The 14,613-nt window shown below is 39.7% G+C and overlaps 1 protein-coding gene and 1 long non-coding RNA gene across 5 annotated transcripts in view; both read right to left on the bottom strand.

Annotated features, from left to right (window-relative positions):
• The window catches only part of LOC145444730 (uncharacterized), a 75,938-nt gene extending 63,029 nt beyond the window's left edge, over positions 1–12,909 (bottom strand). Inside the window, exon 1 of the long non-coding RNA XR_013916779.1 lies at positions 12,590–12,909. This is a non-coding gene — a long non-coding RNA (uncharacterized LOC145444730). The remainder of the gene's footprint in view (positions 1–12,589) is intronic.
• Positions 6,793–13,910, bottom strand: LOC145444729 (uncharacterized). Of its 4 annotated transcripts, none has more exons than XM_080322736.1 (7): positions 13,801–13,906; positions 11,006–11,095; positions 9,832–9,885; positions 7,312–7,383; positions 7,173–7,248; positions 7,043–7,110; positions 6,793–6,984 (listed from the first exon to the last, which is right to left on the bottom strand). In XM_080322736.1, exons 2-7 carry the CDS (start codon positions 11,067–11,069, stop codon positions 6,878–6,880), a joined length of 441 nt encoding a protein of 146 aa, XP_080178862.1. In that variant the 5' UTR covers positions 11,070–11,095; positions 13,801–13,906; the 3' UTR covers positions 6,793–6,877. The 4 variants fall into 4 exon arrangements, with proteins under 4 accessions (XP_080178862.1, XP_080178864.1, XP_080178863.1 ...); XM_080322738.1 differs by having other exon boundaries at positions 7,312–7,380; XM_080322737.1 differs by lacking the exon at positions 13,801–13,906 and adding an exon at positions 12,936–13,031.
• Positions 13,911–14,613: the final 703 nt, after the last annotated feature.

The raw sequence follows: 14,613 nt of genomic DNA, 5'->3' as shown, positions 1-14,613 counted from the left end.
GTTTCTGCAGGATCTGTTAACCTTTACAAGAGAGTGCTATCTCTTTGACGCATGAAACAATTATTATCAACCACACCTTGCGTGCATCGATTTGTCGGCGTCGTACAATTATTGTGGCCAGTCCCCATATTTACCTGTGGATATATCACTCTAATGATATGTGTTGCATACTGTATCGTTCGCTGTATCGCGAGACCAATGGTAGTTGACTGAAGTCCTGGAGGGTATGATGATGTTGTCTATGGGTCATACCGATGTGTGCATAAACACCCAACATTTGTACACCGACACATTGTATGTAATGTCATAAACCACATTTACGTGAATACTTGGTAGGGTTGAACAATCGTAAAGTATATTCGATATGTATTGTCATTTTTCACGAAAAAAATCAAGGGTTGTGAATCTATATGTTTAATTACATTTGGTCATTGGTTCTGCTTTATCGCTTTGCATTGAATATCCGGATCCGGTTATGAACTGGCCTGTATTGGGTTTGTAATTCCATACTGGATGGGGCGATATGTATTGACCAAACCGATTACCGCTACATATCCCTGTACGTATAATCTGTATAGTGTGAGCAAGGAAATTAATCACAAGTAACCTGGAATCGTGCGCACGATGGGTAGCATGCGTTCCTACATTTTCCGAAGATTGTTATCCGTGTATCAACCAGTTAACAAAGTCGGGGGGGATTACAACTTTAGACGGATTGATTCTGGAAAATCTAAAGCACGAACCCGGACATTGCAGTCATATCGAAATAGCGCGTTGTTATTGTGTGTGTGTGTGTGTGTGGCTAACCGTCGATTTTGATGGGATGCACCAGAACAAGTGAAAATGCGATTACACAAATGTATCGGAGTCGCTGTTGGTGTATATGTTGTCACTGTCCGTTGTAACAATATCCAAAAATATCAAATTGACCCGGTGTGGTGGTTAGTTTTCAAAACGAAAATGGTATTGTTACCCAGGAAAATGATAGATTTCCAAGTGAAACGGTATTGGTACTCAGGTAAATGACAGATTTCCAAGTGAAAATGTATTGTTACACTGGGTAAACGCCGGATCTCTAAAGGAAAATGATATTTTTACTCGGGTAAACGACGGACCACCAAGTGAAAATGGTTTGTTGCTCAGGGGAAAAGGTTTGTTACCCGGGGAAAAAATATATTTCCAAGTGAAAAAGGTTTGTTACCCAGAGAAAAAATATATTTCCAAGTGAAAAAGGTTTGTTAACCAGAGAAAAAATATATTTCCAAGTGAAAAAAGGTTTGTTAACCAGAGAAAAAATATATTTCCAAGTGAAAAAGGTTTGTTACCCAGAGAAAAAATAGATTTCCAAAGGAAAAGGGGTTTGTTACCCAGAGAAAAAATATATTTCCAAGTGAAAAAGGTTTGTTACCAAGAGAAAAAATATATTTCCAAGTGAAAAAGGTTTGTTATCCAGGGTAAAAATAGATTTCCAAGTGAAAAGGGGTTTGTTATCCAGGTCAAAAATATATTTCCAAGTGAAAAGGGGATTGTTACACTGGGTAAACGATAAATCTCCAAAGGACAATGGTATTTCTACTCGGGTAACGACCGACCTCCAGGTGAAAATGGTAATTTTACTTGGGTAGGTATCGTTTTTTAGTGTCGTTGGTATTGTTAAACGTTGTCGCCGGTAGCTGTTGGTATACTATTACGAGTGTGAAAAGGATTTACACGGCCTGTGCAGAGTATCGCGATAGTAAACATATTTTTGGTGCGACGAAACAAGATCGTTGTTTAAATTTTAATGCATTTCGATTACCGAGTTGCTGTACAGTAGAGATGACTCTACATTAGACCGTGCTGTATACTTCGATTAAAACCACAAGACCACGTGTAAATCTATTCGCGCAACTAGATGATGTTGATATAGTGTTACTAAAATTAATTATTACCTATTTACACAACATAAAAAAAATAACAATTCATGTCGTAGCAGGTTTCTTGAACTCGTGCTTGATGAAAACGATTGGCGACAAGTATGCGTTTGTGTTTGAGTGAAAAATAATTATTTAGAGTAGTGACATTTTGTGACCAACGAATGCAAATCGATCATGATATTACAATATACGCTTTCGTCAACATAACGACTTGGCGCAGGAGAAACACTTTCATGTTTTTTCAATAACTGGATTCTCGAGACTTGTTACTTGTACCATGTACCGTTGGTGACTATAACGGTCATTTTGTATGATAGTACGTTTAGCTGTTTTGTTGTTAGGGTAATCACTTGATGACCCAGCACTTTTTGTTAGTACAGTAGATTGATTTGTGTGTAAGATGTAAGCGCCGTAACTAGAAAACATATGAAATCTGTTGTTGGAGTAGCTGATTTATTGCTATGACACGGACATATCCTGAAACCTTGGTTGGTTTGTTGTCTTACGAAAGATGAGGTGACCTCGGTGTCGTAAATTGTGTTAACTAAACCCGGATGGATACCACAATTGTGATGGACTTACACATGGTATTCGCATACTGCACGCATACAAACTTTTGTGTAAACAACTCTGATGTTTCTGTTGGTACTAGTGCTGTGTTGAACTATTTGGTTCTTAAGACACATGAACACCCATTCAGACAATAAAGGTCTTGTGATATCGAAACAGTTTGTAGAGTCTAACCAACCATTCTTTAGTTTCGTAATGCGAGAATATCGAGTAAAGTTAATTACTTAGTGCGATGTTAATATCCTTCGTACTTTTGTAAGAGTTGTGGAGTAACATACCAAGTAACTAGTTGACACAAACAAAATATTGAATGACTGCTAACGCATTGAGTTCATAATCCAAGAGGGTGAAATTTGTTTACTGTTAAACTAACATAACTCGTATCCAGCGAAACAGATACAATCCGGTGATGTGATGTTGGTCAATATCCATTTTGTAAAGATTGAGTAAATCCTCTTCCGTCAGGTGGGTGTGGTTCAAATCAATAGCATGTTACACATAAACATCATTTGTATTGAGGATGATATTGTTGAGTGATGATGCCGCAACAACACAACAAGTATTATTTTGTATCGTGTGTTTGTGCTTTAGGAATAGCGAAGTGTGTGATATTTTGGATATCTGTGTTCGGCTGAAACTAGGGTTGTCCTTGGGTCTTGTGTTGGGTAAATCAGAACTATGTCTAGAATTCAAGCACGTCCAAGTAACGTCTTTTAGTGACAGAGTATTGTGATGACATTTACTTTAGCGAATGACAACGGAAAAATTTCCAATTTCTCTGATCGTGTGTGTGTGTGTGTGTGTGTGTTTTACAAATAATTCCAGTACACCTAACTATAGGATACATTTAGTAAACATCGTGCAAATTGTTTCTTTGTGATGGTAACGACTTTCGGCGGCTTAGTTTCATGTCGGGAATTATTATTTGAGGGTTCAAAAACAATCAATACTACAAATGAACAACAATACAAAACACGTTAAGTGGATTACAGCGTAGTAAGTACTTTTTTGATATTACGACTGTTGGATACTAGACACTTCTAGTTGAATTGGATGCATCTAACAAACATATCACAATTTACTTTTACAATAATCAAAGTCTTAGAGTGTATAACCTCGCGATATTTTACATTTAGCACGCACAATGGGGAGTTACTGAAATGATTAAGAATTGATCGCTAGCTTCGAACGGTACTCGATACTCAAAGTGATATTTTCACACTCTGTAAAGTGGATATGTTTCAATTCTCTGTCGCAAATTCCGACAGTAACGACATTGATGTTAAATCCTCACCCGTGGTTATTGTAAGTGAATCCTAAACATCGCAACAGTCGGTATGGAAATCGAACGCGTGCGTACTTTTAGATAGGTGACACTAACAAGTTTATTACACCCGTGAAATACTCTGAAACGTCGATTCGTGATTGTGTTAGCTATATTCATCTTCCATATCTGTGGACACAAAGATATCTTGACTTTGGTTACATCTCACTCGAAACGAATTGTCGCGGGTAATCTAGAAAAGCACAAGTCGAAAACGAATGATTTGATTTCAATAAACTAAAAAAAAATTCCTTTTGTTTTGATGTTGGATTTAATACAATTTGTATGACTATACCGAATTCGAATCTGAAAGTCCAATGTTACTTTAGTAGAAAAATTGGATGACTCGCATTTTGATATTGATAGATGTGTAGAGTAATATGACTAGTTTATAAAATCTCGGTAATGTTTTTTTTTTTCGTCATGTCTGTGATCAACAAATATGTGATCAAGTCTTACCATTCGATATTAACTTTCGCAGTCGGTGTAATTTGTTGAAGTAACAATACCGACGAGTTCAATAATATTCCCCATCGATGCATTCGAATAATCCGACAGCTGCAAGCGGATTTAAAACTTGATGGTGTTTCGCGGTTAACTCAAGTCAGTGGTCGTGTTTGTGTTGATTTCAGGAATGATCATGACGAGTTGCCTGGGTAGATTAGTTAATGTGGTTGTAACTACGACCGTACAGAGTTGCTGACACCCCAATATCTTTTACGCTGTAATATACGGATTTATTTGTGATAAATTAATTCTCAGTTATTGTTCAGACATTCAAATCTCGTATACTCAAAATATAATATGTCCAAGTCAAATCGTATATGCGCCGATTAGTAAATACTTTGTCTTCAGAATAGTAACAACCTTTACAATTGAATAAAAAGATAGAGCATACGAATACAACCAGGATGAATTAATTCAAATTTGTGAGTTGTAATGATATAATCAAGTAAGTGAAACTAGATTTTTAACAATTGTTAATGTTGTGAATAATTCTTTTGAGTTTGAAATGTGGCTGGATCAAAGTTGGTAGTCATGTTTGTCAATCCTATTTCAATTCACACAATGTCAAAGTCCAAATATTTCATTCTGGATTATTTGGATTTACCTTTAGTACATCCGCGAATGGATTTAAAGTTGGCAAATTACCAAAATGATTGAATATTATCGGGTTAGAGATAGTTGGTATTGATTCTATAAGTGTTAAAACAGTGGCGTGGAAGGTGTGAATGATCCGATGCGGGTGAATGTTGGCGTCAGTAATATTCAGGTTACGTTCGATTCAACAGATCGCGTTAATAGGATTTGAGTTGGGTCGAATCAATACATTCAAATACGATTCAACTTGATTTGTGTAGTGAGTTACACTGATGACTCCCACTTTATCAAACGATATGACATCGAACAGCGTCAACACTATGCAAGTCGGAGCAACTTCAAATTTTCACGTCGGTGTCAAATTCGTCTCATCACCCAAAAGAGGTGGCGTTAGCCAATATCTCAAAGGTATATTCATCGACGGCAATAACGAAGAGATATCTTTCACGTGTTTCAATCGTGAATTGTTCGGGGTCATTGAGAAAGCATTCTCCAAACGAAAAAAACTCATGGTCAAATCCGGTTGGGTCCAAATTGACAAGTTTACTGGAAAACCCGCTGTATTACTTGGTCGGGCTTCGTCAGTAACTCTGCATGGAAAATCGAGACATACGACCGAAGAATACCCATTATTGACCTGTGAATCGGTATACGGAAATAAAGATGAATACGTCTCGATCGCTGCTACTTGTGTTTCTCGAGAGGAGAAGACGGTCAATTCTGGTGCCGGAAAGGAGTTGAAATTATACAGTTTTACATTGAAGGATGATACTGGCGAGGTGGTTTTGGATCAATGGAACAAAGCCTCGCTCGTACCCGGGAAGAAATATCAACTCACTCGTGTTAAAAACTGTGTCGGCAGCTTGAAAATCGATTCGTTAACTAGACTTGTTGAATTGAAAGAATAGTTTGCATATTTGTATACCGCAATACAATATTTCGCGTAAAATGTATGACCTATGTGATTCGGCAACTGGGTTAGTGCGGTGTTGTTCTTATTGATCGAGGTGTGAAAATTGTGCTATCGCGATGAAGTTGTGACTGTGAACAGCAGACTATTCTATAGGTGCGAAACAGCGAATAAGCCGAAAGTATTATTCAGGTGGCAATCAATAGCGAGGAACACGATCGGTCATCTGACACGACTAAACTGCGACATCATATATTATAATTTACGATCAAACTATTTCGCACTGAACGGTCTAGTGTAATCATCGATAGTAGCGGCTGCACGGAAACAATTCAGCGCGCAGGTCATTCGAAATATAGGTCGCACTGCTTAATCCTCACAACAAGCCACGTTTCCGTCTGTGCGGTTATTGTTGGTGACTCGTGCATATTCAACACCACGCGAGAGATGCCTGAAAGTGCGAATCACCACCACCGCCTATAGCAAAAAAGGCGAGTCACGACCACGAGTTTTCACGGCGAATCACCGCCACCGCCTATAGCAAAAAAGGCGAATCACGACCGCATCCATAAGAACACATGGTGAATCACCACAGATACCGTAAGAATACACGACAGACACATTTATCGTCGTTAGCATGTCGCCGCACGTATACCAAAAACATTAGCATGTCACCACGAGTTTCGCGTTATCATGCGACTGCACCCATAAGACGAAAACGTTAGCATGTCACCACGAGTTTCGCGTTATCATGCGACCGCACCCATAAGACGAAAACGTTAGCATGACACCCCCGCCATAAGACGAAAACGTTAGCATGCCACCCCCACCATAAGACGAAAACGTTAGCATGCCACCCCCGCCATAAGACGAAAACGTTAGCATGCCACCCCCGGTTTCTCGTTAGCATGCCACCCCGCCCATAAGAACCCCATAGCCCGTCACGACCGATCTATATAACTACTCACGTGCTACGACGTGTGTTACATACGTAGAAAGGAGGACAATCCGTATCATCGTCACATACGTCTGAAACATACAGCCATTGCATTATTTTTAAACGAGCCATTTTGCTAGCCTTAGCGTATACTTGCCTGTCTGACATTGGCCTGATGATGTGCATGTGTACAGCGATGGACAATCTGCGTCGATCACGCATGGTTCTGTAACACACATAATTTACGTGACGATGAGATCTAACGATTTCTTCCGATGACTTACTCGGAAAACATCTACGTTTGTTTGTATTGCAAACGTAATTTTGCGGGCATTGCGCATCGCGCCTGCATCTCGCTGTAAAAACACAAATTGATCATCTTGACAAGCAAACCTTACCATCATCTCTGAGTACTTGCCTGGACCGCATTTCTTTTTGCTACTGCTGCAAAGGTAACCGTGAGGACAGTCTGCCATCTTCTTACACCCATCTAAATATGTCACTTTATCGATTTGAAAACTTATTCGTCTTTCCGCAACCTCCTGTAGCTTACCAGTATAGCACGCCCCTTTGTCGGCATTACAAAAAAATAATTTGGGACAGTCAGCATCGCTCTGGCACCCTTCTGAAAAATACACAAGTCAACGATTATGCTTCGCAACCACTGCAAGGCGTACAGCCGTACAAAGGGCTGTTCAAAAATATCTTTTCCCGGATTCCAGCCATTCACTGATTAAATTGTCAGGTTACTCTTGGTATATCATACCAAGTCGTTTCGACTCATTCGTATTTTTATTGTATCGTGTTTCAACTACATAGGTAAGAGCTTTTTATAGGTACAAAACTTCAAAATACAATTGAATAGCATATTCAAATGTATATATAACGCGAAACAATAACTTCATATTGTTAATTTATTCGCTAAAAGCTTTTCGACTGACCCTCATCAGTAGCGAACGTCAGTGATAGGGTGGATCAAAATCGAAATGTAAGAACTATTTTGTGTCTATGACGCAATAATAACAAAAACAAACAACTAGTATGCGGTCAAGATACGGTAGTAACGATATAAAACAAACGTTAACGAGTGGACATATTCGGTCATAAATAACCGAGAACACAGCACACAACATTATTGAATATTAATGTATATATAGGATAAGCAGATAATGCCTATTCTGACTTTCATAAGGTTTGTAATTTTATCGCTATAAAACAGGTAGCCTATGTGCCGAAAGTATACTTCAAATACGTTTCCGTCGCGTGAATGACGAGATCTTCAAACTTCTCCAGACACTAGAAATGTATGCATAGCATATGGCAGGGGTCACCGACCCGCGGCCCTCATGTGGCCCGAGAGGTTGTATTTTGCGGCACGCTATATCTGATTTGAAATTCCGGATGAACGGCAAGTAAAGGATTTTGAAATGCTGAAATTGAATTCAGTTTCAAGATAATATTATTGTTGTTGTTGTTGTTTCAAAATAAGCTCTATTCTCCTGATCTTAGCATCGCTATTCCTTATACTAGCTGAAACGGCTTCGGCCATGGCATGCAGCAGAATTCCATCGAGGGAGAATCAGCTGGCATGTACGGGCAATTGGGTATATTGCCTTCACGCGCTATGGCCCAGACACTGCCTAGATCGAGACGCTTAGAAAATGGATTAGGGCTACCCCACAACACCGAATTTTAGTAGGAGAGAGTCTTTCAAATATTAACGTGCTTAGCTAGCCCCAATATCTATTCCGTGGTCACTGAGAAGTGTTGTCATGCGCAGTGCGCAGCTCATAGTGTCTGATGTCTGATTAAAAGATTACTCCAAGTCGTTTCGGCACCCTCTTATCTTTTCAATATATCGCAATCTTGTGGTGTATTGATTTGATAAAAAAATTTATAAAATGATGATAATGAAAATAAAATGAAGTTCATGATCAGTTCTTGTTGTATTTGCACATATATTATATAATATTACCATTCTAATGGTTTTGCATAGACACTAACTCGAGATGACTTACCTAGGCTCCTCATCGCCATCTCATCCGCGTCAGCGGTGTCTTACAAAAGCCTAGAGGTGGGCCGTGCTATAAGTCGGCAGTTACGGAAAATAAGAAAAATATCGGCCTGGTGTAAATGACCATAGTAGTCGACAAACACCGTGAATACCCGAAAAACAAAACAAACTCGAGATGACATGGTCGAGGTATTGCATCATGATATCGGCACCTCTATATCCGTGAAATCGGCAGATCACAATCCTTTTAAATTTGCTGTTTATACTTGCCAGTAGATTTAACGCATTGTAGATCATCTGTGCATTCGTAGCCAGCGGCACAATCAGAATCAATCAAACATTGACCTACAAATATACGCGGTCATTATGTCTCGAAAACAGGAGTAAATACATCGCTATACTTGCCTGATACACAGCTTCCTCCTACGCAGACAAAACCAGCCGCACAGTCCAGATTATTCGTACATCCTATAAAGATAGAGCCGCTTTGAAACTGGCAGATCACAATCTGCTAAAATTTTGTGGTAATACGTGCCTGTAGATTCGACGCATTGTAGGTTCGTGCATTCGTAGCCGGGCGGGCAATCGATATTCTGCACGCATTTTCCTATACAGGGTTAGGAAGAAAGCGGTCATTTTAAAAGGAATTATATCGGAGACGTGACCACTTGCCTTTTACACAGCTACTCCCGACGCAAACGTACCCAGGCTCACAATCCTGACTACTCTTGCATCCTATAAAATCGTTAATTTTATCGCCGTGAAACTCCCAGATCTCAGAATAGACTTGCCTGTGGATTTAACGCATTGCAGAGTGTCTGTGCATTCGTAACCAGATGGACAGTCACTATCGCCCACGCATTGACCTACGACCAAGAGATTGAGTCAATTTGAAAAAGAAGTATGCATCAGTCTTGGGCACTTGCCTAGTAGACAGGTTCCGTCGACGCAAGCGGAACCAGCCTTGCAGTCCGCTGTACTCTCACATGCTAGAAAGGTAGAAATTCAATCGCCGTGGAAGTGGTATATCCGTTAAAATTATATGGTTCCTATACTTACCTACAGATTTAACGCATTGCGGGTTGTAGCCGGGCGGGCATGAAGGACAATCAACTGTAACAAGAGACGGTCACCATCGTAATTATAAATCTAATTCTGTTATTAGTATTTAGTATGGCGATGACTTGTTAACCTAGAAAATTAACATGTTTTTGACCTAACAATAGAAGACATTGACATTGCATGATGTTTAAAAAAAACTTTGCTTTGACGAATTTGCAGCATATGAGGAACGAAAGTAGTTAAATTACGCTCTATTTCACAAACAGTTCATAGTTTTTCATCATACACTTCTTGATAAAAGAACCAATGTCCACGACTCGGTGTTGTTTCCGATTCAGATGTGATATCAGCGTGAGCTTGTTTACTCGTTCAGTGCAGTGGGACTGCTCCATTTTGTATAAGTTGTTTCAGTGCTTGTTGGTTGGGCTGAATATTGACCAGGGCTATCTAAATATGCCGTCATTCACAGCTGCCGTTGCTCGCTTTACTAAAACACCATCGCCGCAAAGCGACTTAGTACCCACCAAGGATTTTACATGTCGCAGGTCGCTATTAGTTGCAGTGGAAAAGCATAGGTTTAAAATCTAGGTAATTGTACGATCGTCGAGCGTGTCCACTGTCCACATTTAAATCGAAATACAATCCAATTTCAAATGAATCAATACTAGTCAGTCCTCAAGATTACCGGACCACAATCTGACATATCGACCTCGACTAACACCGACGCATGCAGCATGCATTTTCTTCGCTTCCTTTTATGTCATCATTTCTTAAATCCAGTGTGCATGCCTCTTTTGTACATGTTGAATGCCAAGGTGGGTGTCTGATTAAAAGACTACGCCAAGTTGTTTCGGCACCCCCTATCTTTTCATTATATCGCAATTTTGTGGTGCATTGATTTGATAAAAAATTAATGAAATGATGAGGATTGCGATGAAATTACTCTTTCCTAACACGCACGTTTCTCGCCTGCTGTCATTCCCATTTTCGACGCAATATATTGCGACAACTGAATTGTTTAACGGGTGGGGTGAACCGCATCCTCGGAAATCAACGCGTAGATGTTCGTAATTTTAAAAAAACAGCTTCACAGTCAGACGCAATCAAACGTGCACCGGTCATGATCGATTCAGTCGCCGAGACGGAACACTTGAAGGTTGAATTTGCTTACCCGCTCCTTCTGTGACATGTACGAGCGTGACTGCCAAAATAACGGCTGCATATAACGATTTCATCGTTGATCGATTCTTCCTATTAAGTTCTGCAAAAGAATCGTTCGTTAGCACAGAGCAGGATGAATTACTGATAATTTGCTCAATTTTATAACAGGCTATGGAGCAGAGGTGGTTAATAAAGAAGTACTTTTACTTTTTCGGATTACTCAAGTAGAATTTACCTATAATTGTACTACTTGCTCAAGTAGTTATGATTTTATAATAATTATGCCTCTCGTCGCTGTGGAATCAAAGTAACTCGTGTCCATTTTACACATTTCGGAAGAATTATCTTTATGTTAAGTTTTAATTATCTTTCAGCCCTATCTTGACCATGGTTTACTTTGAACTTATGTGATCAACATACCCAAGATATGGCCGGAAAATATGAAAATTTTACGTAAACTTGATTGTTTATCAATTTGATAAATAGATATCAAAATCTGAAAAACTGGACATTAGCGTCTTTGATTTCACAGCGACGCTCTACTTTCGAATTTTCAAGTTTTTAGGCAAACGTATATGCCAAGAATACTTAGTATAAATTTTGGACGTTTGTTCCCCTTGAATATACCAACAATAGCTATACTGCGACCACTTCTGCGATATCATCATCTCGAGTCATTGCATATTTTGACTCGATTCAAGTCAAGGCAGTTGATTTTTGGAGGTGACTCGAGTCGTAAACGTATGAACGAAATTCGTTTGATTTAAATCATACAAAAGCGTTGGTTAAGGTGAGCACTGGGCACTGTGGGCAGTTTATAGAACAGAGACACATTGCTAGTATATTGCTTTCTACTAGTTTACGACAACGTATGCTGTAAGCTCCGATCACTGCGTTTGCGATCAGTTTATTTGCCATAAAACAACGGAGGCTCGGTAAAACGCACACTCGTTGAGGTCAAACCAGCCGCGTATGGATGGTGTGAACCTCTGAAAGGTTCAGGTTCGTGTGAACGTGAACCTTTTTGAAAGGTTCTGTGTGAACACGAACGTGAACCTCATGACGTCACGTGACGTCATATTGCTAATTTAAACCCCATATTTCAATTAGGTGATTGCCTATATTAATCTACTGTACACGATACCGAGCGACGACTCGGAACCACATAATAGCTCAGTACTCAGTACATATTGACGTTTGAAACGTCGCCAAATGTATCAACTGGGGCAATCAAATGATATAATAATCCCATAAAATCAGTATCTTGCGTCGCTTTGCCAACAATTTCGACCTGATCGGACAATGTATTCGGCGTCTGAGTATTGCGACATGGATATTGTGCAGAGTGTAAAATGGGTTTCTATACTTGCTACCGATTAACAAGTTATACAGCAGTATAGCCAACACCCCAGTCGCACGGATTTGGTTTTTATGATACAGTATACATATGTTGTCACGATTGACCCCGTACGCCGGATAGATTTTTACATCAGAATATCAATCTCATTGATTGGTTGAATAAGGATCATTTGCTGACAAAATACAGTGTATTTCGCTCTTGGTGACATGTGATTGCGGGTCAAGCTCACAGCACAGAGACACTAAATATGCACAAACGGAAGGCTGGATATTTCGAGCAAACTTTTGAAACAATACAAGTAAATTTTTGAGATTGTCAAGGGCATGCTCGTTTAGTGTTGAATGTTTATGCTGCCAGCCCCATGCATAGAGTGGCCCGCAGTTGAAAGTCAATAAATTTGAACCAAAGATGTTATAATGAAGTGAAAATTGCAATATATGAAAAAGGTTCACAGTGCAGAACCTACCAAGGTTCTGTTGTGAACGCCAACCTCAAATTTTCCGAGGTTCACACATAGAACACGAACGTGAACCTCACGTTCACACCATCCCTAAACCAGCGTATCGTTAACAATCCGAACTTATGCAAGATGCTGCGATTTAGTTGACATCGATTACTTGATGACTTGAAATTGACGCGTAAATTTTGCTTCGAATCACGAATCAATTAGCACTTCTGCAACGTCGAGTCAAGTCAAGTCATTTTTGCAAAGTGACTCGAGTCAAGTCAAGTCTTACGAAAAAGGCGACTCGATTCTGACTCGAGTCACCGCAACACTGGTAGGTGCTAGACAAATTGAAGTCCTATCACACCATAGGGACATTATTACGCGATCCACCCTTCCTGACATTAAGACTACCGAGTTGTCACGTTTACATTCAGTACTGAAGTTAGACAATAATATGAGCAAACGCGCGTCGTACATCATTTTGTAAGGCGCAATGACCTTTTCGAAGTCACGGGGAAACTATGATCAACCAGACGACATAACCTTTTGATACCACTCACATCGATGCGGTTTTGCAAGATGCTGCGATTTAGTCGACATCGATTACTTGATGACTTGAAATTGACGCGTAAATTTTGCTTCGAATCACGAATGAATTAGCACTTCTGCAACGTCGAATAAAGTTCAAGTCATTTTTGCAAAGTGACTCGAATCAAGTCAAGTCTTACGAAAAAGGCGACTCGATTCTGACTCGAGTCATCGCAACACTGGTAGGTGCTAGACAAATTGAAGTCCTATCACACCAGGGACATTATTACGCGATCCACCCTTCCTGACATTAAGACTACCGAGTTGTCACGTTTACATTCAGTACTGAAGTTAGACAATAATATGAGCAAACGCGCGTCGTACATCATTTTGTAAGGCGCAATGACCTTTTCGAAGTCACGGGGAAACTATGATCAACCAGACGACATAACCTTTTGATACCACTCACATCGATGCGGTTTTGTCTGCTGTAATTTAGAACGTGCTACCGCCTACAAGACATTGAACAACTGAGCATTCTTGTCGCCGACCACGTCGCTATTACATATTTTACATTTCCTCTTCGAAGAGTGCGGTGTCGCTTCTTTGCTGCGAACACCTGTCCTTATTTCCATACCAGGTAGACATCAATCGCCAATTTCACTGGTTCACGTTAGTGATCTATATATTTGGTGAGTGGGGATATGACATGTAGGGTTACCATATTCTGAGACCTCAAAAAGAGGACACTTTTTACAAGTTACTAAAGTTACGAAATATACAACAGCGAACAATAAAACGGGTAATTGAAAAAATTGATAATATTATTGGGTTGACTAAAAAAAGGTCATTTTCCAACTCGACCACCGTACGTACCGCGACCACGTAAAATAGGTTGGCGTTTAGCCTTTTGTTTTGGTCAATCTTGGCGTCATCGGATTCCACGTCATTTACGGCATTTTCTAGTTGTCCGTGTGCAATCGCCTGCATGGATCTCAAAGCTATAAAGGAGAACGAATTGACACTTTCGATTTCTTGAAAAAGGAGGACAAATCGTCCAAAATTAGGACGTATGGTAACCCTAAGATATGAGAGTTATTACTTTCCGCAAATGAATACAGCATGTATCAAAGTAAGGGAGTCAACAGGCTTCAATGCTTCAGGACAACAATACACATTACACAATAGTGGGCGGCTAATAAATTGAAGACGAAAATAAGGATATAAATGAATATTGCACAACGATTTCAATGTAGGAGCATGCTGCTTATAACAATTAGTT

The sequence above is a fragment of the Botryllus schlosseri genome, chromosome 8, assembly GCF_051294905.1.
Source record: "Botryllus schlosseri isolate E-star chromosome 8, Bs_hap1, whole genome shotgun sequence".
NCBI lineage: Eukaryota > Metazoa > Chordata > Ascidiacea > Stolidobranchia > Styelidae > Botryllus > Botryllus schlosseri.
This window is presented reverse-complemented; position numbering and strand designations above follow the sequence as displayed.

What these genes read in the sequence shown, in the direction of transcription:
- LOC145444729 (XM_080322736.1), bottom strand. Translation starts at nt 11,069, where the DNA reads ATGAAATCGTTATATGCAGCCGTTATTTTGGCAGTCACGCTCGTACAT. An exon ending in ACATGTCACAGAAGGAGCGG is followed by an intron (nt 9,886 to 11,005) that starts GTAAGCAAATTC and finishes CTCTTGTTACAG; the next exon opens with TTGATTGTCCTTCATGCCCG. An exon ending in CAAAGGGGCGTGCTATACTG is followed by an intron (nt 7,249 to 7,311) that starts GTAAGCTACAGG and finishes TGACATATTTAG; the next exon opens with ATGGGTGTAAGAAGATGGCA.